The following is a 27882-nucleotide window of genomic DNA, read 5'->3' on the forward strand; positions in this document are numbered from 1 at the left end:
TAGATTCAAAGAATTACAGAATAACATGGAGTACACTAGCTCCCTTTCATAGCTGACTGTCTTGGTTTGAAAAGACAGGTATCTGCTAGGGAGAGGCGGGGCCTCTCTAGGAATGGGGAATTCTAATCCCTTCCCTCCGTGTTATTATAATTTGGAAGATTAAAAAAAACTTTTCAGTCAGAGCTATGGGGAAAGGAATAACAGTCCTTTACTAGTAAATATAACAGGACAAACAAACAACAACAGCAAAAATAATAATAATAATAATAATAATAATAATAATAATAATAATAATAATTGTTATTATTATTATTATTATTACCAGAACCAAGAACCCCGAGGGGCTTTGTCTCACAAGCCCTGGGAAGTCTGATCCCTTGGGACCACAAGAGCACCAAGCCAAAATGGTGGAAAAACTCCAGGGCTGATGACTGGAAACAGTGGGTTGTCCTGGCAGGCAAAGTGAGCAGTGCTGAAGAATCCACGGTGGCTGGACAAGGGCTGACCCAGCTCCAGCAGGGCAGACAAAGAACTCTGAATTCCTGGGCACTCTGGCAGATGATAGACTTCCCAGGACCGGCCCCTCCATTAACAGTGGACTCCTCACGCAGTCAGCAGTCACCGAACTGTCCTCTCTGGAAAACCGAGAGCAGAAAACCCCCACCCTCAGCACCCGGAGCCCCCGAGCCTTCCCCCCTAACACCCCGCCAAACTAAGTGATCTAATTCTTTTGTGCGGGTCAAGCACCCTTTAAGCACCAGTATTTAGTCTCCTAGCAACTTATGGGGGGGAAAAATTCCACAGGAAAACTTAACCCCCAACACTGACACAGGAATACTGACAGTGGTCCTATTCATAGATTTATAAAGTATTTGTAAGATTGGAACTCAGTCAATCTCTGCATTCCTCTTTCCTGTTTTTGCAAAGTTCTATGATATTTTAGGTAAAAATTACATCTGTTTCCTAAGTGCTTATAGATAGCATTTTATTCTATTGCTTTCTATAATTTTTATTTTTCTCATTGTTGCTATTAAGTGTTTGCTGCTACTGGAACTCCTATTTCTTCTCTTTCTACTTCTTCCTTATGATGCATTTTATTTCATCACAATATCTGCATTCCAACTTCTTTTTATTTTGTAGGTTTGTTAGGGTTTTTACACTTGCTTTTATATTATGCTTCTGGATGAACATCTGGTCATCATGAGGGATTTTTGCTAATCAGAGTGTGATTTTTTTCCTAATCATTTCTATAACTCCAAAACTCATTCTTTTAATCTGTGTAAATTAATGTTATAAATAAGATAGACCAAATTTGATAAATCAAAATTTGGAGTTTTATTGAGAGACAAAATGACAGTCTTGGACAGCCACAATTAAAAGGACAGCGTCGAGCCTGGGGTTGGCGCTGGGTGAACAACGATAACACACTCTGCCAGTCTGTTATCCCCAAGTTCACATTTTTGGTTTGCAGCAGTCTCTTTTTATACACTGGATCGCGGAGAGAGGCTCGGGATGTCGACGGTCCTCCCTCCGAGGCATCTTCATTCATCATGCAGGTTTTAGTTCTAGGAGTCTGAATGGATCAGTGGAGGAGGACAATACTGTTAATGGTTGGGTCCAGGTGTGGTGTGGAGATGTTAATTTCTGACGGAGATGATCTAGATATTGATCTGAGGTAATCATCTGGTTCTCCGGGCTATCATCTCCGTTTTCCATCGCCTTTTGTTCCCTTTCAAGGATTCCCGGCAGCGGCATTTTCTCGTTCCCCTTTCTGGTAATTCCAATCATGTTTTCCTCGTGTCCCTCCCATGCCTTTTCGGGCTAGAGAAATTCCTGTATTTTGTTGAGCCACCTTCCCCTGAGTTAACTCACAATATGCTAGTTTGAACAAAACTTAACTTATAACAAGCTAGTTTATACAAAACTTATATTTATATGGCTTGTATTACATTTTATATCCTATTAACACAAATTAACTTTAGGACATATATCACAATTAACTTCTCTTTTCTGACCTTCATGAGTCCCAGCTTGTTTGGAAATTTTATTGACAGATAAGTTATACATTATAGCACAGACTTTTAACAAATTTTTTTCTCAAAAGTAGCCACTGATGTCTTTGTGTGCTAAGAGTGTCAGACTTTCTGTGAAAGTGATCATCCCACCCTTAAATCCTTTCTCTGGCATGTCCCATATTTTTTGTTGGCAGAGTAGCTGTGACAAATGTCTCCATCCAAATCCAGACAGCAAATCCTGAAACTATAGTCCTGGAAATACCAGCATGGGAAACTGCCTCTCTTGCCAGTTAGAAAGTCTGAATAACAACAATTTGTATTGCATCCTGCCCTATATATCTGACCTGAAACCCTGACCTGGAATTTGGTGCATCCAGAGACATCGCACAAGCATATTCATGAAAGCCCTTAGTACACACCAAAAAAAAAAGTAAGTACTGTTCTGCTTTAAAATTACCTGTCTTGTTTGCATTACTACTAAGACACAACAATACAAGATCAGGAATTTTAGCTTAGTGAAGTATTCTCTTGAATTGTTCCTAAGGTGTTGGATTTCCCAAAACAGTTAAATCTTTCCAGCCAAGAACAGAGAGCCAACTTCAACACTAAGATATACAGACATGTTTTGCATGTATGAAAAGGAGAAAATGAGGAAAATATATAGAAAGAAAAAAGGGAATAATAAGAATTTGATAGTCAAGGTAGGACAGAATGTTGTTTTCACCTTGCTCTTGTAAGTTTAGACAATAATATGACTATCACTTTCCTAGGATAAAGCCAAAATCCCATCAATGGAATTATGACAAAGGAAGACCATTTGACTGATTAACACCTCAAAGGTATTTGAGCAAATGAGCCTCATGTAGAGCCCACAAATAATTTTCAGAGAAAACTCAGGTCCCAGGAACACCAGAACGTCTTTACATGTCATGACCACACTCATGTGGAGACTCACGGGCAAGACAAGACAGCTTCTAAAATACTGCATGGGCTCCCCTGTGAGAGATGCTAACCTGGGGTTTCATTTGTTCTGTGCATTAAATAAGGATGACCATGCTTATTTTAAATTAGATAGTTAAGTCACTGCTAAAAAGATAATATGGAGCTTTGCAGTGCCTGGCTGCTTAATTTCTCTTTTTCTTGTCTCTCTTTTCTGAGCAATGCTGAGTGCGTGCTGCTACAGCTTCAGCACTGGCTGCACATAAACACAGATGGACTTTTGGAACTGCTACACAAGTTACAGAAGTTCTCAAAAATGCACATTCAAACTGAAAACAGAGGCATCTGTGGTAAATGGAGGAAACACAGGGCAGTGACGTCCCTCCAAAGACACTGTTCTTTTTCTTCCCAAGTTATTCAAGGTGTTTGAGGGGATAAGATAACACCGAGTCATCACATGTGAAGATAGGGTAAAGAGATCTGTTTGTTTTAAAGTACTGGTCTAGAAAATTCTCCTGGAAGATTTCCATGGAATCTAGCATCCAGGAAAACATCTGAGCCCAAAAAAAGCTTCCAGCCTGATGAGAATGTGAGCAGTTGCACAAAAAATACCTTTCTGCAGAAGCAGAATCCCAAACAGATGAGAAACAGACAGCAGTAAAACAGCTGCCACTAACACCTTCAAGACATGGCAAGAGCAGCCTCTGATGACCTTCAAATATAGTGTGACAGTAGCATTTATTTGTTACTGAAGTGTTTATGAAAGTGGGGCTTGTGCAATACACACACAGCATCCCTTTTCCACAACAGCTTCTTATCTAAATAGACAGGCAGATAAAAGCTAGAAAGGGGATTACGCATACAAACAGAGCAAGAGGAGTAAGAGCCAGCAAATTTAATGTCAGTTCACCTACTTTTGTTTACTTGTCTTTTGGGCAGAGTTTAATTAGTAAGGGATTACTTGACAAAAAGACAGAGGACAGGATAGATATTAAAGCTAGCCAGAGGGAGGGAGGAGAGGCACACAGGAAGAGTCTGGAGCAAGGCTGAGCTCAGAGTCTGTAAGAAATGAAGCTCAGGGGGTTGTAGAAGGTGGCTGCATGGCACAGGGCAGTGCTGTTCCTAACTGGAACTGTAAAAAGCAGCCAGATGTTTATGTGTGAACTGTATGGGGACAGAGGCACTGCCCTGTCTTGCCTCTAACAAGTGCACAGCACAGAGGCAGAATTGGTAATAAGGACACTCAGCCAGCCAGTGTGTCTCACGAAGGTATGAGGCTATACAGAAAAGTTGCTGGTTTTTATTTCTTCTGTGCCAGAATCAGCCTTGATCTGGCTCCTCCAAAATCATTTGTCTGACTGATCATCAGTGTGATGCACAAAGCTGCTGGATCCCAAAGGGGGCCTATTCTCTGCTGTCTCAGACCAGAATGATGAGGAATCCCAGTTCACTGCTCATTGCTCTCGGGGGTAAGGCGAGAGGAATGCACATACATCCTCTTCCATCAGCAGTGAGCAGAGCATAAGGCTCAGCTGAAAACAGAGCCTGGTTTCTGAAGCCTGCATCCTTCAGGGATGACCCTCATTGCATTGAGGCACGAAGAAGCTGGAGCCAGTGTGGGAACCTGAAGGTAGAAATGATGACTGAGGAATTAAAATTGAAATGATGTCTGAAAAGGAGCTAAATAAACCCTCATGTTAACACAACCTGCTGGGAGGTAGAAAGAAGGTACACTGCAGTTGCCTATTTTTTCTTGTGGTGGTGTGAGAATTGTTTTTATTAAGTTATTTTTGTAAGATTTTTAAGTTATTTTTATAATGGTTTAGTTCACTGTATACCCCTGTGTTCTGCATTGGTTTTCCCTTCTGCATTGGTTGTTTTGTCTATTGTAAAACCAGACGTTTATCTGTCATTCATCCCTTCCCTGCACCTGTCGCTGTCAATCCCCCCTGCCCCCTCTCCTCGTGGTCGCCCTGTCTGTCACTCAGAGACCCTTCCCTGGCTTCTAGAAAACTCCGGGAGGGGTGCCGAGTGATAGGCTGGGGCCCGGGAGACCCCCTCCCATCATTTTGTGGTTGGTCCCCAGTTCCATGGTTCACACCCCCGGTTAACCCCCCGATTCCTGTGACTGGCTGACCGGTTGTCGCCACCCCCGTTTCCACCCCCCCTTAAAACCTGCCACATGCCTGGCCTCAGGGTCTCTCCTGGGCAGCAGGTGCAGAGTGCAGAGCCCCACGCTCCCTGTTTCAATAAACCTATGTTACATCCTGCTCGGGAGAGTCCGCCTTTCATTCAGTTGCCGGGGTCGCTTATGTCATCAACGTGCCCGTCGCTGAGGGTGGGATCCAAGCTCCCACAGAGAGGAAGAGGCGCGCTTTGTCCGCCGCTCCGATCATACCACGTTGCCACAGTGAAACTCTGAGCTAGCCTGTGGTCGCGCGGGTCAGCGCGAATTGGACACAGTGACATTTTCTAATAAAAGGTAAGCTCTTTGGCCTTCTAAATTGTAATTCTCTGGTAAATTTTGAAAACAGGAGCCACTTGTATATTGCTGTAGCCATCAGTGAAATGCAGAGGGAAAGGTGGAGGAACTGCCAGTGGATGGTGGTATTGCATAAGATAAAAGAAGTAGTTTCTCACTTCTTACCTTGCAGTTATCTACCAGGTGTAGCTAATAAACACAATAATCCTTCACTCCACTCTCAGCTTTCAAAATAATATACCATAGTGAGCTGGAAAGCAACTTCAGGCTGAGACACAGAGGAGACGAGAAAACTGCAGAAAGAAACAGAATGAAATTAGGAGATGGAATGAAATAGGAAGGTCAGAAAGCAGAGAAAGCAGATGGCAACATGGGGAAAAGAGACCAGACGAGAGGCCAGATGGTGACCGGGGGGGGGGGGGGGGGGGGGGGGCGGGCGGGGGGGGGGAAATCAAAAAAATGGTATTTGGACAAATAATTGGTTGGAAAATGTGATTTTTTTTAAAAAATGGATACAAAATATCAATCAAAGACTGAGAATTTAGGGTTTATTCTGGACTGAAAGGGAAAGAAAATGGGATTTGTGTACAACGGATTTTCTTCTCAGCATATCCCTTCCTGCCAACCATATGCCCCATCACTACATCTCAAGATGCACGTTTTACATTGGAAGTAACTTAATCTGATCTTCTATTGCAAAAATATTTTTGAACTCCCATCCAATTACTTTGATCAATTCTTGCATTCATTCCCGGGGAAGGGTCATCTTTAATTGACAATTTGTATATACAATGTTGTTTGAAATTTTGAAGCCTATTCTAGGAAACACAGAAAGAATGATGAAAAAAAAAAAATGAAAAATCTGATAAAAATGAAATAATATAACAGTATTATATAATCATAAAAACAGGTTATTGACACAATTTCTAACAATACACAAAATTTTACCTCAACACAGAATTCTGTTCCAGATATGAAAATATTCTATAATTTTTTTTTTCTTCCTATTCAGACTAAATTTTTCCTCCTTTGAAGGGTAATTCAGGTTCCTAGGCTCCTAACTGTACCTGGAATAATTCTTCCTGCTCTGTGTGTATCATACCCTGAAAACTTTGTGTGTGAATAGATTTGCCACATTAAAGAATCCCTTTGAAAATGCTTTTTGGAGCTGAATATCTTGTAGAGACCCTGCAGTAATCTGAAGTGCTGCTCATATTGAGAGTGCCATAGAATGGCTGAGTGAGCAAGGGTCCTGTGCTGATCACATTGTCCAACCCCCAGGAAGACCAGGGTCAGCTAGAACAGGCTGCTCTGTTGGGTTTTGCTTATTTCCAAGAATGTAAACTTTATAACCTCTCTGGAGACCATTGTCCCAGTGTTCAATCATTCTTATATTTAAAAAATCTGTTCAAATAGAATTTATTATATTTCAGTTTGTACCCATTGCCTCATATCCTTTCGCTTGGCAACACTGAGGAGCCTGGTTCTGCCTCTTTACTCCCTCTCATAAGGCATTTTTAAATGTTGTTAAGATTCCCCCCTGAGTCATGTCTTCTGAAAGCTAAACAATCCCAGCTGAAATCAGCATGCAGAGTTATACATGTATAATACATTTGGCCTTGCAGAATAGTACACTGGAACTGCAAACACTTCCAGACATGCAAATCTGCAAGAAGGAAAATAAAAACCTGGAAGTGAGAGGTAACTGACATCTTCATAGAAAAACAAGGTCACAACCTTATTAAATTATACATGACAACTTCTCAAGCTGCTTAATGAAAGTGAAGAGGAAATTTTTAAGTGTGAGAACAACTCTGCAATCAACTTTACAATAACTACTTTTAGAAACAATAAAAATACACCCATTCTCATATAAAATAGCCAAAAAAATACTCAACATTTTTTGTTTAGAAGGGACACTAACTAAGAATTCATGTAATTGATATTTCCCTTAAAGCTTTCCAATACCAAAATATCAAAATGAGAAAGAGCAACCGAGCAATAAAACCAAGCATGGTTTTAAAGAAAGAAAATGTTTCTATATCCTTGTTTTGCATCAGCTACATTTCAAAAAAAGGGGCATTATGTACAAAAGATGTACATAATGCCCCTTTGGCTCAGAGCCTTTCAGAAATAATGGAAAATAACAACAACAACAACAATAATGATAATAATAATTCATTTAACAGTGTAAGATAAGGTAACATGGGATATAAGGAACAAGTATGATAGGAGTAATGGCAGTGTCACACTGGTAATGTTATAATAGATTTATTGGGGGTAACAACAACATCAAAATTATTTTTGTGAGATTCCATGGAGAGAACCAGCAGCAACAGTACTAGGAAAACCAGCTTCTGCACTTACACAGAATCCATAATGTAAACAATGATAAACACGATACTGTTGGACAGATGGAAACAGGATTCCATCAAAAGCATAAAGCAATCTTGTCAGATGAGAGGTCAATACTTGCACAGTTGACAGACAACCTGCTTCCCAACTTTGCAACTTTGTCAGAAGAGGTTTTACACAGCATTTCCCTGAGTTCAAACACAGTAGACTACTGAAAGCAAATGAAGCAAAACCACCAACAATATACATAATAGTAGTGTTTAAATTATTTTAAAATTCTCCAAAAACTCTCCTTGCCAGGCCTAATTAAAGGCAACCTCCACATTATTTCCTGTTTTCCTATATTTTCTTAAAACATATTGGAACTAAATATTGAAATTAAATTTTTATATATACTTCTGCTGAACTATAAATTTTGACAGCCACTAACATTATTAATGACAGTTATCACCACACATATAGATCAGGAAGTTTCAGGTCAGGTTCTTAAGAGTCCTGCTGACTATCCACTTGTCCCTTTCAGAAAACAAGAGCAACACCCATCCCCTCCTGTAAAAGAAGAGTAAGAAACTCTCAGGTAAAAAATATATACTGTTTCCGCAATGAAGATAAATTTCCACACATTTGCATGTATTTTTATCTCTCTGGGTAGGTTTTTCATTTCTCTCCCCTAACCAAAGCTTCAGGGGCACACAACCCTAGAGCACACATTAAGGCTTTTTGCAAGACCTTACCAGAAACTCCTGCCTGCCAGATCAGTCTTGTGCATAGGAAATACAGTCATTTCACACTTCGTTCTCACATGGTAAATGTAGAAAACAAAACCCTGATGAACAAATGCAGATGCTGTGGATGACAAGGAATAGCTACAAACTGTGAAAGAAAAAATGTGAACATTGCTAGGCTAAGCGAGAAAGAGTAACTAATGTTTTACGCTCAAAAAGAGAGAAAGCTAAGCTAGTGTAAAGTTACAAGCACATGTAGTACTTTAGACATCTCCCTTCTTCCCTTCTCTTCCCCTGCTGAACATCTCCTATTACTATTACAAGAAACTGAGCTACCAGCTTTCTTCTTCTGTTTAGAAAATATAGATGGCAAAAGATCCCATCTCTGCAGGCTTTCTTCACGTAAAGAGATGTATTTGACAGCTTCATTTTTTAAAGCTGATAACTACAATGGCCACCTTAATTTGCTACTCTGCTGAGGACAGTCTTGTGAACAGTGAATCTATCAGTTACTCTATCAGCTAAATCTAGAAAGATCCTTTCCCAGCATCAAGAGAAAAGCAATATGCCAAGCATAGGAAGAAGCATGTTTGAGCTCCTTATGACTCCCCATGATAGAAGCTTAAGACAGCCCCACAAGTAACAGAAGGTTGTGTGCTGGTACGCAAGCAAGTGAATGATAATCTCTTTGAGCAGATGTACTGTAGTCTTTATCTCCATTGACTGGAAGCTAGTGGTCAGCCTCCTGTTTCACTGCTTACTAGGAAAAAATAAAACATTTTATTTCCATTTAGATGTCAGAAAATACCAAAGAAAAGTCATATCACTATCAACATGAGCATTGTTTGTTTATCAGTGATCATCCTAAAGCAGGCTGAGGTATTTTTCCTCATAATTATGCTGAATTGCTCAATTACTACCATGCTTTTTTCATACCCTTATCTCCCTCGTCACACTAAACACCATCTAAGTACATTAATCCCTTTAAGAGTGTACAGTCTAAAAAAGTTGCAGAAGAAAGCAGAGGTAATAGGGTCAAGCAGGTCTGAGAGATACATTGACTGGTAACTTGTCATGTAAAGATAGGGACATGATACTTTTCTCCTTTTCTAACTGATAAGGGGCTCTAGGACTTCACAGCTGTGATAGCAACAGCATAACAGCAAAGATTCTTGAAGGCCCCAGAGAAACCTGGAGATATTTTCCAACTTCAGAAGTCATCTAGGGTTACATTCATGAAAGGCAACAAAGAACTGCATCCATGCATCACCTGCTTCAATTTTGTTATCAGACTAGAATTCCACCATGGTCTCTGCAACGACAGAACAACAGAACATCAGGCTCCTTGTTTTGGAGGAGAGAGGTGTCAAGGAAAGTAGATGAGTTTGCTTTCAGCCTGAGCAGTAAGCTTGACTTTAATGGAAAATTAGTCTGAGTTAGGGACTACAGCTCAGTGCCTAAAGGTAGTCATGGATGAGATCAACGACTCAGTTAATCTACTATCTTATCTGTGTTTATGGCAAATAAATGGATAAAGAAATAATGTAAAGAACAGGAAAGCAAAAGTGACTCAGTTCCTAGCTTGCCTTCAGTGCATTTGACTGATTTTGTGGAATCTGTTTTTGCTGCCACTGGAAGAGCTTGTGTATCTCCTTCCCAGAGGGTTTTACTGTTCAAAAATGTCTCAAATTCCTTCTTATTCTTCAGGGAGGAAAAGTTTTATAATATTACAACGAAATTGGAAATTATTTTGTCTCAACCAGCTGCCAAGACCAAAAATATAAAAGCTCAAGAAGAAGGCAGGCAATCGAGGCCTGAAAATGAAATAGGGTATTTTCCTCTTCTCTCTTCCATCTTACAAGAAAAACTGAGTCATTTAATCATTCCCTAAACCTTTATGTTACTTGTCTTTCAGGCCAAAGATTTCAAGGCTTGGTAATATTTCATTACAGGGAAACCTTTCCATTCTTCTGATAACTTTCACCACCATCTCATTCAAATTTCTAGTCTTATTAGTCAATAAATATTGCTATTGCTGTTCAAGAGTATGAAACAACATTTCACTTTTTTAAAATTTTTTCCTTTCCAATTTATCCCTGCAGATCAGGAGGCTGGGAGACAAAGCTTGATTTGGCCAAATTCAGCAGCAGGGAAGGGATCAGAAGAATCCAGGTTTCCTCACTTTTAATCAGAAGCCTGAAGCTCTACCCAGCATGTGTTGGTTGCTAAGCATCTATCTGGCTCTTATGGAAATAATGACTACCAGAAAAAGGCTTGAGGTTTTTTGAAACTTACTTCAAAATTTTATATCTCCCCTTCCCCAGGGGGAGAAATCTCTCAGGTAAATGCAGTGTGGAAATTTTAAGGAAAACAGTTGGCTAGACGAGTAGAGAAATTACTCAGGGTACAAAAATTACCTGAAGTAGAACAGAGATGGTCTAGACTCTGACTGATGGTTTAAAATACTACTTCCTTTCATCAGTAACATGAGTTAGCTGGCATCCTGATTTACATACTTAGCTAGGGTATGTAAAATTCAGCACTGTTCATAACAACTTCTAGGCCATCTTGATGTGAGCCCCAGACTTACCAATAATTAAAAACAAAGGTCTTCTGAATGGAGTCCTTGAAGGCCTAAACTGACTTTTTTTTTCTTTTTGCCATCAAAGGAACAGCATTAGTTGTATTTAAACTGCATATCAGTGTTTATTCTAGGTATGTGCAGCAATGCGCTCAAATGACCAGTAACAAGTTGAATTTAACCCATTTGTGTGCACTTATCCTGGGTGAATGTATATTTCAGCATCCAATTTCGCCCTTCCCATGTCTTGGTAGTATATTTGTAATTCTACTGAATTACAGTAATTTCAGTAGAATTTTTTAATCACCTTTTTAACAATATATAATTATTTTTGACAGCAAACCAACTAGAAGAAACTCTTCTAGGTTAATTAATAGTGACCTATAATTAAACTCTGCAGCACTTAGAGATGGAGTGGTCCCTAGATAATATTGTTTTAGTTTTAATGAGTGTTTATCATTCTTGTTTGCTTCCCCTGTGGCAGTTATCAAGGTTAGTTACAAAATTTCTTAATTAAATGGAACTGCATAGAAGGTACTGCCTTAGCAGAAAACAGCTTGAAATATTCATGATTTAAGCATAATCTCAAAGTATGCAAACTCCTGCCCTACAAATTTTTAATCATAGTTTTCCTATAGAGCTCAATCTTTTCCTTAAGTCATATTTTGACACTAAAAACAGTGTCATATTTTAGGATTGTTCTTGTTCCTTTAACTCTGAAAGATAAGAATGTGTTATTAAATATCTGCCTTCTCCAACATGTGAATGGCTCATACTTTTATATGAAAGCTTTGATATAGGATTTCTGATTCCTGGCCCAGGCTTCACTAACCAGTTTATAGAGTAATTAAGTAAATCTCTTTATTGCACATTTCAAAATGTAGTCTGACAAATTAGATTCCTAATGGAATTAAAGGATCACATTCCTACCAAATTCCATATGGAGTTTGGTACCCAGAGTGCTCTGAGGAAATAATCTGCCTTTTACCAATTCCACATTCTCAGATGACACCAGAAATGGCAGATTCCATCCCCCTGAGAAAAATTATCTTTGCTTCTAATTGTTGCATATTGAAAACTAAAGTAACTAAAAATAAGGTAACATATGGGGGGAGCTTCATCTTTCAACTATAACGCGCATATAAATGTTTGCTAAAGCTTACCTAGTCCACACAGGTAATACTTCTATGAATATACTATATACAATAAGATTATTATAGGTAAAACACATAAAGACACATTTTGGGACTGCTAAAGAATGATCCTTATATAATAATAAATTTTTCTTCAATAGTAATCCTAATCATCTCCATTGTTGTTTTGCGCTGTGCTGCTGGCAAGGTATTCTTAATTTGTTTTGTTGGAACAACAAAGCAATGTGCCTGAAAGTTTATACACTAAAAAGCAAATTGTGTCTGGTCCCAACCCAGTCTGCACGGTAGCTGGTTTGAGTAGTTAAAATCAGGCAATCTTGGAAAGGGAGGGAGGTTACCATTGTTTAAATCCTAAGTAAAAATAGAATACTGATTGGGTTCAAATGAAGGTTGTTCTTAAAGTGACTTGTTCTTACAGATTCTTGCTGCCAGTCTAGATACATCTTATTTTACAGCACTTGGACAGAAAATTTTTCAGGGGGCGAGACCACCAGAAATGCCTACCCAGTAGCATTTTCAGGTGTAATGCAAGAGTAAAAAAATGTATTGGAAAATTAAAGGGTAACTACGGAACACTTACACTTGCCCATATGTAATTGGAATAGTTATCGGTGAAACTGGAGCAGAGCTGTTTGAGCAGTGCATTCAGTCACTGCCAATTCTTGGCCTAGTTTGAGCTGTGTGCTTGAAACATCATTTCCCACCACTTTCTCTTTTCCTCCCACTATGCAGCACTTTCCCTGCCCCAGTCACAGTTTGGCATCAGATTGTGCCAGCCCTGAACCCTGCTGCTATTTACTGCTGAGTCATCACCACTGTCACAGAACATCATCATCACTGCTCCGACAGGAGTCCTGCAACAGCAACCCTTTGGTACAAGAAGGGAGAGAGGATTGCGAGACATAGGCAGTGGAAGAGCTCAGCATTGTAGTTCTTTCAGGAAAAAAGCTGTCTTAAGGAAGTTCCCTGGAGTTTGCAGTCACTGGTTTGGAAACAGCACAATTAGCTCTCCCCGTGCTCACATGCCATACCTCCAGAATGCCCAAAAGAATCAATGCTCGAAGGCAATGGGAACTAGAAGAGACTTCTGTTGTTTATCATGGTGCTGTTGAAGTCTTCTGGGGTTGACAGATGCCGCTCCAGAAGGTTAATAAGATGAAGAAAGCTCTTCCAGCTGGACCGTAAGAGGGATTATGTCTGAGCAGCAGATAAACAGATTATTCCAGAAACAGACATTGATTTTTTTTAAAACTTCGTCACTCCTGTCTTACCACTCCAGTTCCCCGGGCTAGAAGTGTGTGCGTTGGAGGGGTTCGCCCAGCTCTTGCACTCTGGCACCTCTTGCACTCTGCCTAGTTGCAATTCAATGCAGTCCAAGGCTGGAGACACCTGAAAAATAAAGACATTTGGGGATTTTAGTTCTCTAAGAAAACAGAACTCTTCTACTTGACCAAAATATTCTTGTTTCCTGCGTGACTGGTCTTGAAAACTGTGAATGATCAATAGACAGCATGCATTTGAAAACTGGATTAATATTTTTGATCATTTGTCTTGCTCTCCAAGTTCAGGGAAGCAGAGGTAAGTTCATATATTAAAGGTTTAGATGAATTTCACATTGCATACGTTGAGAAACAAAATATTTACAAGATCGAGGGTTTTCATATTACAGATTTTTTTGTTTAGAATGTGGTGTTTTGACAATTCAAGTAGAGACACTGCAGTTACTAATACTACTATAAAGCTGAAAAAGGAAATACTGGCATTAATTCTTATGTGTGTTTTGCAGGTTTTACAATATCTGTAAGAGATACCATTTAACTTCATTGTACCTGAACATGTTCTGTTATGAAAAAATACTATCTGTGATACAAATATATGGAAAGTGAAAAAAGGCTGAAAGATCATCTAGGTGTTGACGCGGTTAAAGACGGTTTTTCATCACTGAAATTAAACGAAAGTAGCAAAAGATATCTGCATTTACTAGTGAAGACAGTTTTTCTGATTATTAAAAACAACTTCAAAAACTTCTAGATAGACAAATTCTGGAAGAGTACACCATACCAGCAAATATACAAAAAATAGCAATACCAGTAAGGATTAATGTAACAACTATAAAATTATTTGCAAGAAAACAGAAATACAGGGAAGTGCTCTGTACTTAGTACATCAGCTAACTATTGCTCTATTTAAAAACATTTTTAAGTTCACAACATTTAGAAAGCTACTTCAACAGCAGAAAAGAAAAAAAAGATGGTGATGTGATTTTCCCTGGTTAGTCCCATATTCAAAAGATTTAGGGCTTTGGGGAATGCATTTAATTTTGGAGGAGGTTTCTCATTAACTTTTCCATCTATGCTTTGATATTTACATAATTGAATTAAAAGCTAACATTACAACTGCTATGTGTGCTCAAGTCAATGACCTTCTAATTTTATGTCAGGCCTGTTAATTAAATGCAAAGAATGTAAAATTGTAAAAGATAAGTCTCCTCAATATTATCTAAATGTTTGTTAGAGAGACTATGAAATGTAGCTTGCTGTCAATACTATTTGGAAAGTTTTATTTATACATTTGGGGGGTTTTATGCTTTTCTTAAAGAAATACAGACCACAGTTCTTGTATCTCAGTTAAATTATATAAATCTTCTCTAGTGGACAATTAAAGTACTGAAAAAAATCCTTGGGAAAATATATAGTTAGCACTAAAATTACGTTATGTGGCTATTTAATTTTACTTTTTGATTCTATGCGAATAGTTTCATTCAATCACTAACGATATTTTGGAAATGTGTCAAAAAATGAGAGAATGATGATAGTTCGTGTCTGACAGGAAAAACAAGTTTTATCAAGATGCACTGTTTTTTCATTTAAGTTGCATATCCTGTGATGGAAAGAGACAGAATGAATTCCAGATGATTCACATACGCTTGATGGCATCATTGCAGCCCCTATTTATAATTACAGCTTGGAAAGCAATAGTGGTAAAAATGGTGTCACATATTTTCACCAACTGCAAATTGTGATTGAATGTTACAATGCACCTTCCATAAAAGATGAACAGAATGATGGGAGGGGCTATCTTGACAGAGAGGAACACTAAATAACTAGAAATATTCCTTGCTACCAGTTCTATAAAGTGCATGTGGTATGCATAAATGTGTAATAATAACAGCTTTGTTTTTTAATATTTAGTGATGCTATACATAATATTTTTTAAACTATTTGATTTCAAATACATGCACACAATCTCAAACCACTTAATGCTTGTGCTAAGAAACTTTTTCAGAGCAGAGACGGTTATTTTATGACAGCGTTAGGATCAGATACTTAGAGAAAATAGTTTTTACAAGTATATGGGCTTTCCCAGTAGTCTGAATATTTGCATGAATCACTCATTAGGGCTCCAAACATAGGTGTTTTGAGACCTTTATGGTCATTCAAATTTGCAGTACATGTAAACCGTGTCAGACTAGGAAATAAGGGGCTAAGATATAAAACAGCTCCATCTTAAACAAACAAACAAGAGATCATTTCTAAATATTTAAACAGCTAGTCAGTTGATTTTTTTTCCTCATGAAAAACTAAAATTCAAATTTTTTATTTTCTCACATTTATATTTAACAAAAGTGGATTCACAAATATGGAGCTTGCTTAGTAATGTTTTTTGGTCCTTCCTCCCTGTCCCTATTTAAGGACCCACAGAATCCTCCCCCAGCCATTTGGAGGCTCTCCAGGAACACCTCCAATTCCACAGTAAACAAACACGAAATCGTAGAGAGAAAAATAAGAGTTATGGTGTTTAACTTTGGCCATAATTTTGCCACTGTCCTGACAAAAATTGTCCGTAGTAATGGAAATGGAAAATGAGAGGGATAAAACCTTTGTGACAGCAAAAAATCTGTGCACAAAATCTGAATAGTACACTAGCCTAAGTAGCAAAATGCAGAGGAGCTTTGAACTCTCAAAACTGTGCCTTGATACTGGTACATCCTAGCATTTCATACTGAGAACGCAGGGGGCCAGAGCACATTCAAGGCTGTTATGTGGCATTTTTTTATTCAGCAAGCAAATATCTGCTATTTACTCAGCCATTCCTTAGGACACAAAGGCTTTGTGTGTGCTCTATGAAATCATTTTAATTCATTCTGACTCACCCCTTCCCGCTAGGCTCTTCTAATTCAGCAATAAATGTTTCAGATCTTCATTACTATAATTGCCCTCAAAAAATAATAATTAAAAGAAAGGTTTAAGCAAACTTGTGCCAAAGGAAAAGGAAAATCAAGGAATATAAAGCTTCCAACAAAGAATGAAAACAAGATGTATCTGCTTTTTGCAATAAGATTATCTTCTACTCTCATCCATAAAACAAGAATTATCATGTTAAAGTTGGCTTTCCTGGTTGGGCTTATAAACTTATGAAAAGTAAGACTTCCTTTTTTCTCTCCTTTCTCAAACAAATTCAGCGCTGCACTATATATGGAATTTGATCTGGCTAAAAGACAAACTTTAATATAAATACTAGACCATTGTCACTGAATCATAAAGATTAATTCCAGAAATAGTCACACGTGTGCCATAGGGACTACTGAACTGCATGTGAGTGAACAGCAAGATATGTGGGATTCTTCTCGGAAAACACCTGTGGACAAGATGATCAATATTAATAATCAAAGATTTTCTCCTTCTACAGGACATTCAGTTACAGGCTAGAAGACAATAAGTGGGAGTCTTAACCTACTAGAAATCCAGATTGTTCATGTTCATTACTCAGCTAATTTTGGAGTCTTTGTGGTTTAAGCAGTGCAGTAAGTGACATGGCAATCATCCATCACATAGCAAACATGGTGTTTTCTTTCCAGAAGACAGTTTTTCTTCCTCAGAGGAAAAATCAGTATAAATTCTACTGAATTTTGATGATTTGAAATCTTTTAAATATGTTTTCCTTCTGTTTTTTTACCTCTGTCCAACCTAGTTCCTTTTGGAATTAAAATTAGTCTTGCGATCATTCTCTGTCACATAATTCTTCCATGTTATTCAGGAATTAGGTACACTATCTGGTAGATGCCACGAGGTTTGTACATTGTAAGCCAAACTGTGTTTCAATTTCTTCCCCTTCAGAATGTGTGATATTAAATAACAACCTTCTTAAAAAGGAAGAAATATCTGTCTGCATTCATATACACGTCTGCTGGCATTTAGTCACTGCCAGGTGCTATTTGCTAGACAGAGACTTCAGAACAGTAACCTGCCTGGAAAACACAAGATTAACAATCTTCTGGGAGTACCCTGCCACCTGCCACAGCGTAGGTGTGTTTATATATACCCTTACATAATTGTAGCATGCCTTATCATTGTATGCAAGCACACCACCAGTTTCACCCTCACCAAACACCTGCTCTGACAGAGTAACACTATCATCCTCATTTCATAAAAGCATGAGGACCTGAGGTGTGACACACAAACTGAAGTCCTGGCTTGTTAAAAGCACTGCAGTCACAAAGCAGGAGAGCAGCAGAGGTTGCTGGGCTGATTCTCAGAGTATCTGCCTGGTTACAAAGACATCTGCAAATCAGTAGGACCCAAGCTCACAGCTACATAACTAACTGTACTTAGGCCACCATGCTTTTCAGTGGTGAGGGTCTACTGGCTTCTAAAGATCTGTTTCAGTGCAGAGCCAAAATTACCTTCTTTCTGGCCACGCAAATGATTCAATACCTCCCCAGACTTTACCCAATTTTATATTTACAATCTTGTTGTACCATTTGTAGTGGCTGTGTTGCATGTATACCTTCCATACATACAATTCAGCACAGATCATAGAAACCCCAGCAGTTTCAGGCAGGAAGCAGCAATGCACTCATCTTTAATTTTGTGGTGATGGCACAAAATGAAGACATTTTTATTCAAGATCTTTTCCCTTTCCTCTTCTCTCTCAAAACTAGATGAATAAGTTGTCATGCTTAGATCAAGTACTGGATTAGGTGTCCTCCAAACCAAACCTGTACTGTGCAGCTTGATACATAACTAAGTTAAGTTAGGTTAAGCGCAAGTCATGCTCTGTCAAAATGAGGTAGAGTCAATCAGCCACAGACTGTACATTGTACCGTAGAATGAATGACCCCAAACTGCCAGGAAAATCAACCAGTTCCAATTACACAAGCTGAAGTAAAGAGATGACCCTGGTGCTTCTGGCACCTTTTCATGCACCAGACATCCTAATTGTCATCATATGTGAATGCAGTTACCTCAATAAACCCATTCTGCACTGCAGCTTTTTGTCTCATACCATCAAAACTGTTGAAATGTTGACATACATAGCAAAGCACCACTGGAACTTGAACTTATGCTGTCTCCCTGACTTTCTCACGAGAATGACTAATCAGAAAAGTAAGAGCAGAGGTGCTCAACTGAGTGTTTTATCAGTGCAGATTGGAAGCATTCCCCCAAGAACTACTCAGATATTTAAGGCATTTTCATGCATCCTTCGATATCATATCCATATCAATTAATAGAACAGCCTTTCAGGTGAAATTCTTCTAAGATGGCCAAAAAAATAGAAATAGATACGTTTCATACCTGAGCATTAAAAGCAGTCACTCTTCAATGCTGTTTCTAGTCCAGGTTCTGGACTTCAAGCAGCTATTGCAAGATTCATAAACTAGCAATGAAAGCATAGATGGCCTTTGATATTTTTTAATGAATTCTAGAAGCAGAAGTGAGCACAGCTGATAAATAAAAATTTTCACCTTTCTGTCTGAAAGAGAATGTAAAAATTTCTACCTTTAAAGAGACATATTACATCAATGAAAATACTAGTTTCTTACTATTTTTTTACAGGTTGCAAGAAAATGTGTCAAAATTATATGTTGACTCAAAGATTTCAGCATGTTCAATATTTCTGGTGTGTACAGACAGCATTTATTGTGAATGTGGCTTCATCATTAGTGTATGACAATTATATTCACAAAAGCAGGAAAATCTTACCAGTTGCATGCTATGCTTTCTATTCTCCTCTATAATAGATAGATAATTTGCTACAATTATTTTCCCATGAGTTGTATAATTAGTATAATTCAAAGAAGCTACTAAATTATCTGCTCTAGAGAGGGAGACAAAACTGTTTGTCTTTTATAAGGCGCACACATAAATTTCATAAAAACTGTTCCAAATTCTTTGTTTCTTCCTGAAGTTGGTTATCAATTGCATTTCTCCACTTAGAATAGAAAGCCACATAGATAAGTGTGAGCAGAGGAGGAGGGGAACAGCTGAGGGATTCTGGTATCTATTTTATCTTCCCAGTGTTACCTACTTGCAGAAATTAAATTCTTCACACATGTTGAAATACAAGAGCCCACTGGTTGATGACAGTCGTGATTTTTGGTACCAAAATGTAAATCCAGGTTAATTGAAGGGTTCTGAAAAAGAACCATCTAATGGTTCTAATAAAGAACTAATGCCATCTTCTAATTTTGAACATAAAACAATTAAACCAAAAAATTTTGGAGTTTTAATTAAAATTTGCACATTTACTAATGACATTGTTTATATCATATATTTCAGAATAATTTATCACATTCTTCTTCAGATTTATTTCCATACATGTTCTGAGGTTGTGGTAGTTTGGGAAGGAAGGGATGAAGATGTAGGTTGTTTCATTATAACCAAATATTTGGTATTTTTAACATAAGGATTACAACAGGAATGTATCACAAAGATTCATGGGAGACTTAATGTTAACACTAACCAGATTCTTCACCTTTCATAGACATTTAAAGAACCATTATCATGCGTTTCTGACAAGAAGTAGGATTTATGAAAACCCAACATTTTCCAGGATTCTTTAGAAGGAAACCCCTTGGTATAGATCAATTTTTTAAAATTAACATAACCTTTAAAAAGTTGAAAATTATAGAACTTACCTTTTAAGCAGAAGCCTCTCCTGTGTCACAGAGAGCTTGAGTGCAGCTTCTGAATATGTGAAGGTGATGTTTTGTCATGCTGAATCCAAGCAAGAGATACAGGGATCAGGCATATTTTCTCTTTTGTAAAAAGTCTCCACTGCACAAGCAGAGCCTGGCACCTCCCTGACATGTAAAGGCGATGCTGATTCTTGCATTATACAAGATATTAGTAGGTACAAGAAGGGTTCTATAGTGCTGAGTGTGCAGCCATTATCTTTGTGGTTCTTGTACAGGAAGTTCATGAGTGAATTTTAGCCAGCTGGACAAGGGAACTTCCAAACTGGAGGCCTGAACCTGTCCCCCATAGAAACAGACTTGCCACAATTAGAGACCCAGGCCTCATTCCACAGGCAATGTTACTGTTTAGTCACATTTAAGAATGTAAATTCAGCAAAACTTCCCCACAATAGTGACTACTGCCCTCTTACTCAGCAGATCACTGGCTAAGTGCACAAAACCTAAAGAAGTGAGATCCAAAGTGAGTTCCCTCCCTGTGCCTCAGCTACTCCAGTTATAGCCCAGATAAGACGCACCAGGATGCAGCAATCATCATGGCTGAGTCCCTCAGCAATTCCTTTCAAAGTTCATTTGCTCTGTTTATTAAAAGCAGTTCAATAATGGATGTGAAGATAACTTCAAGCAAGCCATATAACCTTGGGTTTAAGGACACTGAGCTCTCAGACAAGACCTGAGCAGATTAAATTTTTTCTAGCATTAATTTTTAATTAATTTTAATTAATTAATTTTTAATAGCATTAATTTTTCTAGCATGGAATTCCCTGAACTTTTCAAAACTGTGAGCCCTTCATGGTTGTGAAAACACACTTGGAAACGCAAAGCAAACACCATTGGAGTATCTGACAAAGTACTGGCAAAGCAGCCCTTAACATCAGCAAGAGTAAATCCGCCACTTTCACATCGGCATGGGAAGATAGAGATTGCTGCGCACAGGATGTAGGCAGCATTTGGTGATAAAGCCATGCCATATTTTAATCTCTCCCTGATCATCTAAGCCCCTTCAAATCCAGTTAGACTCTCTCCATGCAACAGACCTGAGGAAAGATGCCATGAAAAAAAGATTTTAAAAGGAATATAAGGAGAGCACGTGATATGGGCACCCTGCCTGTCACTGGTAAGCGCCATTAGGATGTGGGATCCTCACTATTGCCACGACAGGAGGAGAATGCCACTAAGAAAAGAGACCAGGAATTAGCTCTCTTTGTACTTTCTATGCTCCATCTGCTGTTTACATTGATCAGCCCGCTAAGTAATCTCAAGATCAACTTTTCAGGACTAGTCAGCCATGCTTTTGTCTCTGGCTCAATCATCAACAAAATGTTGGCTCCGCTATAAATTTAACAGCAACACTTTCACGGATCTTTGCTGAATTAACCTTCCTGATAAGCTTTCCTCATTGTATTTTGACATTTCTCTTTACATAAGCCTCGTCTTTTAAATATTACTTTATTGTGCAGGCAATGTGTCTCATTTATCAATCAAGCATTCCTCTCTATCCTAAGAAGATCCACTCACTGATTTTCAGACTAATCTGCTTTTTCACACTTTTCAAACCTTTTGATGATTTTAATTACGAATTATTCAGACTTCAACAATTTTGTCACCTTGAATTTTGCTGTCCATCTCTAGCTACTATATTTTTAATTCTTCTCTTAGTATTTATTAACACCTAAATTTTCTCAGGTCAAATAAAAATAAATGTTTACTGGCAAAATAATGCTCTAGATAAATGTTCCTGCCCAGAGATCAGATATATTGCTGAAAAATGCAATTTTTCAACTCCAACTACCAACTCCAAAATCTGAGGCCTTCCAAAACTGGTATTATTAACAGAGGGAAATTAATAAAGCTATATAGAGAAACATCCACTCCGTTTACACAAAAAGGTATGAATAAGACCCTCTTGCTCCTATGTTTATAAAAGCAAGTTTAAAAAAGCAGCCAAAGCTGACCAATTATCTGACTAACTTTTACCTCTTTTCCTCCAGAATTCATTTCAATAGTGATGTACTTTTCCTTTTTTTGACATGCAGATTATTAAGAATTATTTGAAATCTGTTCCTCCCTGCCTTGTTATTTTAGTTAGGGTATAAATTTGATAATGCAGGTCTCAAGAGACACAGAGGAGAGGCTTGGCCTAATTTCAAGATTTTCAGATTTTTAATATGTGCAATGAATACCATTTATCTGCCTGAAACCAAAACCTGAAGAGCAGTACTATGCACTTGAGAGATTGGTATGGATATCAAAGCACTTTGATTAGATCCCATATGAATTAGATTGCTCTATCATATTTTGAAAATTGCTTTGTGGTGTTTTAAAAAAAATTTGGTTTATTTGTTCAAGTTCAGGACTAGATGTCAGAAACTCCAGAATTTAATAACAGCTGACAGTGATTCTGTAGATAACTTTGATAAAACTACCTCAATATTTTTCTGCAAGTATGTCACCTGGAAAATTTGGACATGGTGTAGATTCTTTCATGTGAGAACAAAGAAGAGTTAGGCCTTTGTTTAAGGCATCTTGGAGATTAGCTGAAGTAGAGTAAAGCATTATCAGACTTCTACAGTTATCTGTCTTTCTGCCCTAGGACTATCAAAGAAAACTAAAAGTAAAGCTGAGACAGTCACTTTTGGGAAACAACAGGGTTAAATAATAAGCCAAATTGGGCAGGATAAATTTTTGGTGAACACTGAATATTTTAGTTGCATGTGCTTGTATCAGAAAAAAGAATTATAAAAAATTACAGATGTTATTTATTTTAAGAAATGTTAACAAACCTAGTGTTATTTGGATTATTTACGGGATCAAATTATGTACCTGTAAAATTTGCATCACTCCAGTTTATTCAATTACTATGTCACACAGTGAAAAGGGATCAACTAATATCTATGGATTCAATTTCGTAAGAGTGTATGCCTTTTTGATTTTTTTTTTTTTTTTTTTTGGACCCAGAACACTGAAATCAAGGCATCTAAGAAAGTTTAGACGGAGGCATATTTTAGTAAAGTATATGGCTGGCAAATGAGTGAGGCTTAGGTAAAAATTTGTCAGTTCAGAATTTCCACAGACACAGGTGAAAACACAGATCTGAAGAATTATGAGGAAGTGTTTATGCCAGAAGGCAAGTTTTCATCCCTTCACAATCAGCAAATATTAGGAAATTCATACAGGACAATCATGTGGAGAGAAAGGCTGGTGCTTTCTCTAATTCAAATTTTTTCTTTAGTAAAAAAGTGATTTCAAAGAATTATGATAATTAAAGTTATTCTAGTACGAGAAACTTACTAGATACAAATTAAATTAAATCTATTGCAATAGATATACTTCAGAAACTGATTCCTCCCCCTGCCTCCCCCCCAGAAAAAAACAAACAAAAAAAAAGAGCATTGAAGGAAAAGAATGAAAAGTAATTAAAAAATTTACACCCATCCTAAATAGGGTGGCAGAACAGTGTAAGCTGAAAGCAGAAAATATCTGGTCACTTCTCAGAATGAAGAGCCCAAATAGGCACCCTAACACAGAGACTTTGAAACCATTACAATCATTTGAGAAGAATCTCCTTTGTCAGTTTTACGAATAGTATAATTCTTAATTCAAGTTAAAGACTTAGAGGTAAATCCTGGTGAAGAAGCAAATCCTTCAAGAAAGGCCTCTGCTCCATACAAAAGCTATCAAAGAGCTTAGTGACAAAATCCTCTGCCCCAGTTGGTCAGCCTGCCTGGGCAGCTGGTCTATTGCAGCTAATAAACCTTGTGAAAGGTAACGAACTTACAACTGGCTACATCCCATGTGGATTTTTGATTCTTTCCTCCAGAGGATTTCATGAATCTGCTTTGAGATTTCAATGGCATTGGATCATCTTCCCTCATCCCATATAATGTTTAAATAACTATGTGTCTCAGCTGACTCAGTGTTTGGCCACTTGTGGATTCTGTTGAACCCAACAAAAGGTTTTCACAGGGGAAATTCCTTTTTATGCAGTTTATGGTTCATGACCTGACATTAATGCGGAAAAATTACTTCCATTTCATGCCAAATATTATATGACTGTATCATCATTTTCAATTACCTTGCAACAATTAGGAAGTTATAGGTCTGCAGGTCACTGTGTCTGGCATCTGTTAAAAAGTAATACCAACCACCTATTGCCTTTGTTACATAATTTCCTTTCTTTCAGACAATATTCATCACAATCAAGATGACAACTTTTATCCATATCAGAGTAGTACCTATCTCAAAATATAGATGTTACTACTCTGATTTCTACACAGTAAACAGTGGATGTTCATTTGGAAATTAGTAAGAACTGAGACATATATAAGTAGACATACAAACATATGTCTACTGACACACATAGTAGAACCTTCCCCATCCTTCATTTCACTTACTACTGTTTTTTTTTTAAAGTATGGTTTTCAATTATTTTTCTCTTATCATTTATCTGCCCACTTTTCTTTAAACATTTAATTAACACAATTCCAAATTGTCAAGATAATGTGTTTTTAACCTTCCTTATTTTCTCTTGATTTGCCTAAGAATGGGATAATTAGTGTTGTTATATGCAGCATGACCTTTCTTCTATCTCCAGCAAACTGATAATTTTTTACTCTTATTTTTCTTGATAGTGCTACTCCTAATAAACTTACTCCTTTTTAACCCTATTATTTCCCATTATTCTTCCATTAGAATTTTTAAAACCATTTTTCCAAGTAATTTTTTCACTTAATTCATCCGGATTCAGGAACACACATACCTTGCTTAAAATTTTCTATTTTTTTTCAAATTGTCTTCTATTCTGCTTCTATTTTTCCTTTATTTTTCATCTGTAATTACTGTATCAAATTACAACCAAAAAGGGTATTTCCAAATTCACTTTAACATCTTTGTTAACACGTATACAAAATTTTGGAAGATAGCCTAAAAATACTCATTGTTCCCATCACATGAGCCTGCAAAAGGCTGTATTTCAGCTCATTTAAATCTGTAGTTTATTCAATATTTTTAACTTTTTTTTTCACATTAAATTTAGCTGCTATGTCACGTAATACTGCAACACAAATACTTAGGAAGTGGAACCAGATGAGTCCTGAATTTTTGTGATGGGGGTTCCTATGCTTGAGGTTATCTTGACAGCCTAGCTTTTCCATTTTTCATAACTGAATAACTTCATAAGTAAAATTTAATCCTAGGTCTTCAAATCCTAGTCACTGATTTCACTTTTTTCTACTGTAACTGTTCCACTTTGCCAGGAACATTTGAATATTTATTGAGATATGATGCCAGAGCATTCACAACCTATCATCCAGTTGCAAAGAAACAATCATAGTCTGTTCTAATTAATACTTCAGTTTGGGTGAGGGAAGGATAGAGGAGTGCACTGTGGAGTAAAAGAGAGACTGTAATCAGGCCTTTCTTTTCCCAAAAGCAATAAAACTCCTCTTCAGCTTTTGAAAGTGTCAGGGTCTAGTTCTTGGGATAGCCTCAAGGTTATGAATTTGATTTGGAGGGAGATGTTCCTTGAAGCCCAAAGGAAAGATAAGATTTTAAAAACGTAAGGTACAACTATTTCTCATTTTACTTATCTGCTATTGTAGACATTACTTATCACTGTACTGTAAATTTTCCTACAGGGCGATATGCTCACAAATGAGATGCTGTAGCACAAGGTTCAAGCACTTAAGTGACTTTTGTGGATGTAATCCAAAGTCACTTTTGAAAACAGGATTTAGAGCTTCTGAAACTTTTACCCTGTGTGTCCTAGGGTCACATGTTGAACACAAGGAAATCAGTTACCAAGGCGCTAGAGCCTCGGTTCCCCCATGTGGTCAGAGGCCACTTCCTCTCTGCACAATAAATCAATCAGTGCATCGGCTCCACTACAATGTAACAAAAAAATTTTCTCAAATTCCTGTCCATTTTCAAGACATGAACTTGCACTGAATACCTACTGCCTAGGCAAAGTACATTTATGTATTTTCTTGGTTTTTTACAGAAATTCCTAATAAAATAAACCGTGCTGAAACCAAACATCTCACAGTCACCTCAGGATCAGACAAAACAGAAAGAACAACAAAGCGGTCCAGGATATCAACCATAAGGAGGATATTTGACATGGCAAAACACCGAACAAAGAGGTCATCCTTTTTCTCAACTGGTGTGAAAGTTTGCCCACAAGAATCAGTGAAGCAAATTTTAGCCAGTCACCAAGCTTACTATAGATTAAGAGGTAAGATGATTATTGCAGTATGTACTTCTTCCTTCAAAGTCTTTCCTTTAACTGGGGAAACACAGTAATTTTCCAGAATCTTGTTCTTCACCTTTAGGCAGTGTATGTGCTATTGATTTATAAATCTATGGGACCAGACGGGATCCATCCCAGAGTGATGAGGGAGCTGGCAGATGAGCTTGCTAAGCCACTCTCCATCATCTACCACCAGTCTTGGCTCACTGGTGAGGTTCTGGACAAGTGGAAGCTGGCCAATGTGACACCCATTCACAAAAAGGGTGCAAAGGAGGATCCTGGTAATTATAGACTAGTCAGTCTGACCTCAGTACCTGGCAAAATAATGGAACAGTTTATATTAAGTGCCATCACACAGAACTTACAGGATGGCCAGGGTATCAGACCCAGCCAGCATGGGTTTAGGAGAGGTAGGTCATGTTTGACCAACCTGATCACCTTTTATGACCAGGTGACCCGCCTGGTGGATGCAGGGAAGGCTGTGGGTGTTGTCTATTTGGACTTCAGCAAGGCTTTTGACACTGTCTCCCACAGCACACTCTTAAATAAGCTGGCAGCTCGTGGCTTGGACAGGAGCGCTCTTTGCTGGGTTAGGAACTGGCTGGATGGCCGGGCCCAGAGAGTGGTGGTGAACAGTGCTGCATCCAGCTGGTGGCCAGGCACCAGTGGTGTCCCTCAGGGGTCTGTGCTGGGGCCAGTTCTGTTCAATGTTTTTATTGATGACATGGATGAAGGCATGGAGTCTTTCATTAGTAATTTGCAGATGACACTAAGCTGGGAACGTGTGTCGACCTGTTGAAAGGACGAAGGGCTTTGCAGAAAGACCTGGAACGGTTGGACAGATGGGCAGAGTCTAACAAGATGAAGTTTAATAAGTCCAAGTGCCAAGTCCTGCACTTTGGCCACAATAACCCCCTGCAGCATTATAGGCTGGGGACGGTGTGGCTGGACAGTGCCCAGGAGGAAAGGGACCTGGGGGTGCTGGTGACAGCAGCTGAACATGAGCCAGCAGTGTGCCCAGGTGGCCAGGAGGGCCAATGGCATCCTGGCCTGGATCAGGAATGGTGTGGCCAGAAGGAGCAGGGAGGTCATTCTTCCCCTGTACTCGGCACTGGTGAGGCCACACCTTGAGTGCTGTGTCCAGTTCTGGGCCCCTCAGTTTGGGAAGGACGTTGAGATGCTTGAGCGTGTTCAGAGGAGGGCAATGAGGCTGGTGAAGGGCTTGGAGCACAAGCCCTACGAGGAACAACTGAGGGAGCTGGGGTTGTTTAGCCTGGAGAAAAGGAGACTCAGAAGTGACCTTATCATTCTCTACAACTTCCTGAAGGGTGGCTGTGGTCAGCTGGGCGTTGGTCTCTTTCTTCAGGCAACAACAGACAGAACAAGAGGACACAGTCTCAAGCTGCGAC

At 38.4% G+C, this 27882-nt stretch overlaps 1 protein-coding gene and 1 long non-coding RNA gene across 2 annotated transcripts in view; one reads left to right on the forward strand and one right to left on the reverse strand.

The window, feature by feature from the left end:
• Positions 1 to 3971: 3971 nt before the first annotated feature.
• LOC120750680 (uncharacterized) overlaps positions 3972 to 27882 on the reverse strand; it is a 31367-nt gene continuing 7456 nt past the window's right edge. Inside the window, exons 2-5 of the long non-coding RNA XR_005700100.2 lie at positions 13523 to 13640; positions 13283 to 13448; positions 5602 to 5729; positions 3972 to 4578 (exon numbers count right to left, since the gene is read on the reverse strand). This is a non-coding gene — a long non-coding RNA (uncharacterized LOC120750680). The remainder of the gene's footprint in view (positions 4579 to 5601; positions 5730 to 13282; positions 13449 to 13522; positions 13641 to 27882) is intronic.
• Positions 13763 to 27882, forward strand: part of IMPG1 (interphotoreceptor matrix proteoglycan 1) — a 53944-nt gene continuing 39824 nt past the window's right edge. The window contains exons 1-2 of the mRNA XM_040059602.1: positions 13763 to 13829; positions 26225 to 26458. Coding sequence (XP_039915536.1) covers positions 13763 to 13829; positions 26225 to 26458 — 301 coding nt within the window. The remainder of the gene's footprint in view (positions 13830 to 26224; positions 26459 to 27882) is intronic.

This window comes from Hirundo rustica, chromosome 3 (assembly GCF_015227805.2).
Source record: "Hirundo rustica isolate bHirRus1 chromosome 3, bHirRus1.pri.v3, whole genome shotgun sequence".
In the NCBI taxonomy this organism is placed as follows: Eukaryota; Metazoa; Chordata; class Aves; order Passeriformes; family Hirundinidae; genus Hirundo; species Hirundo rustica.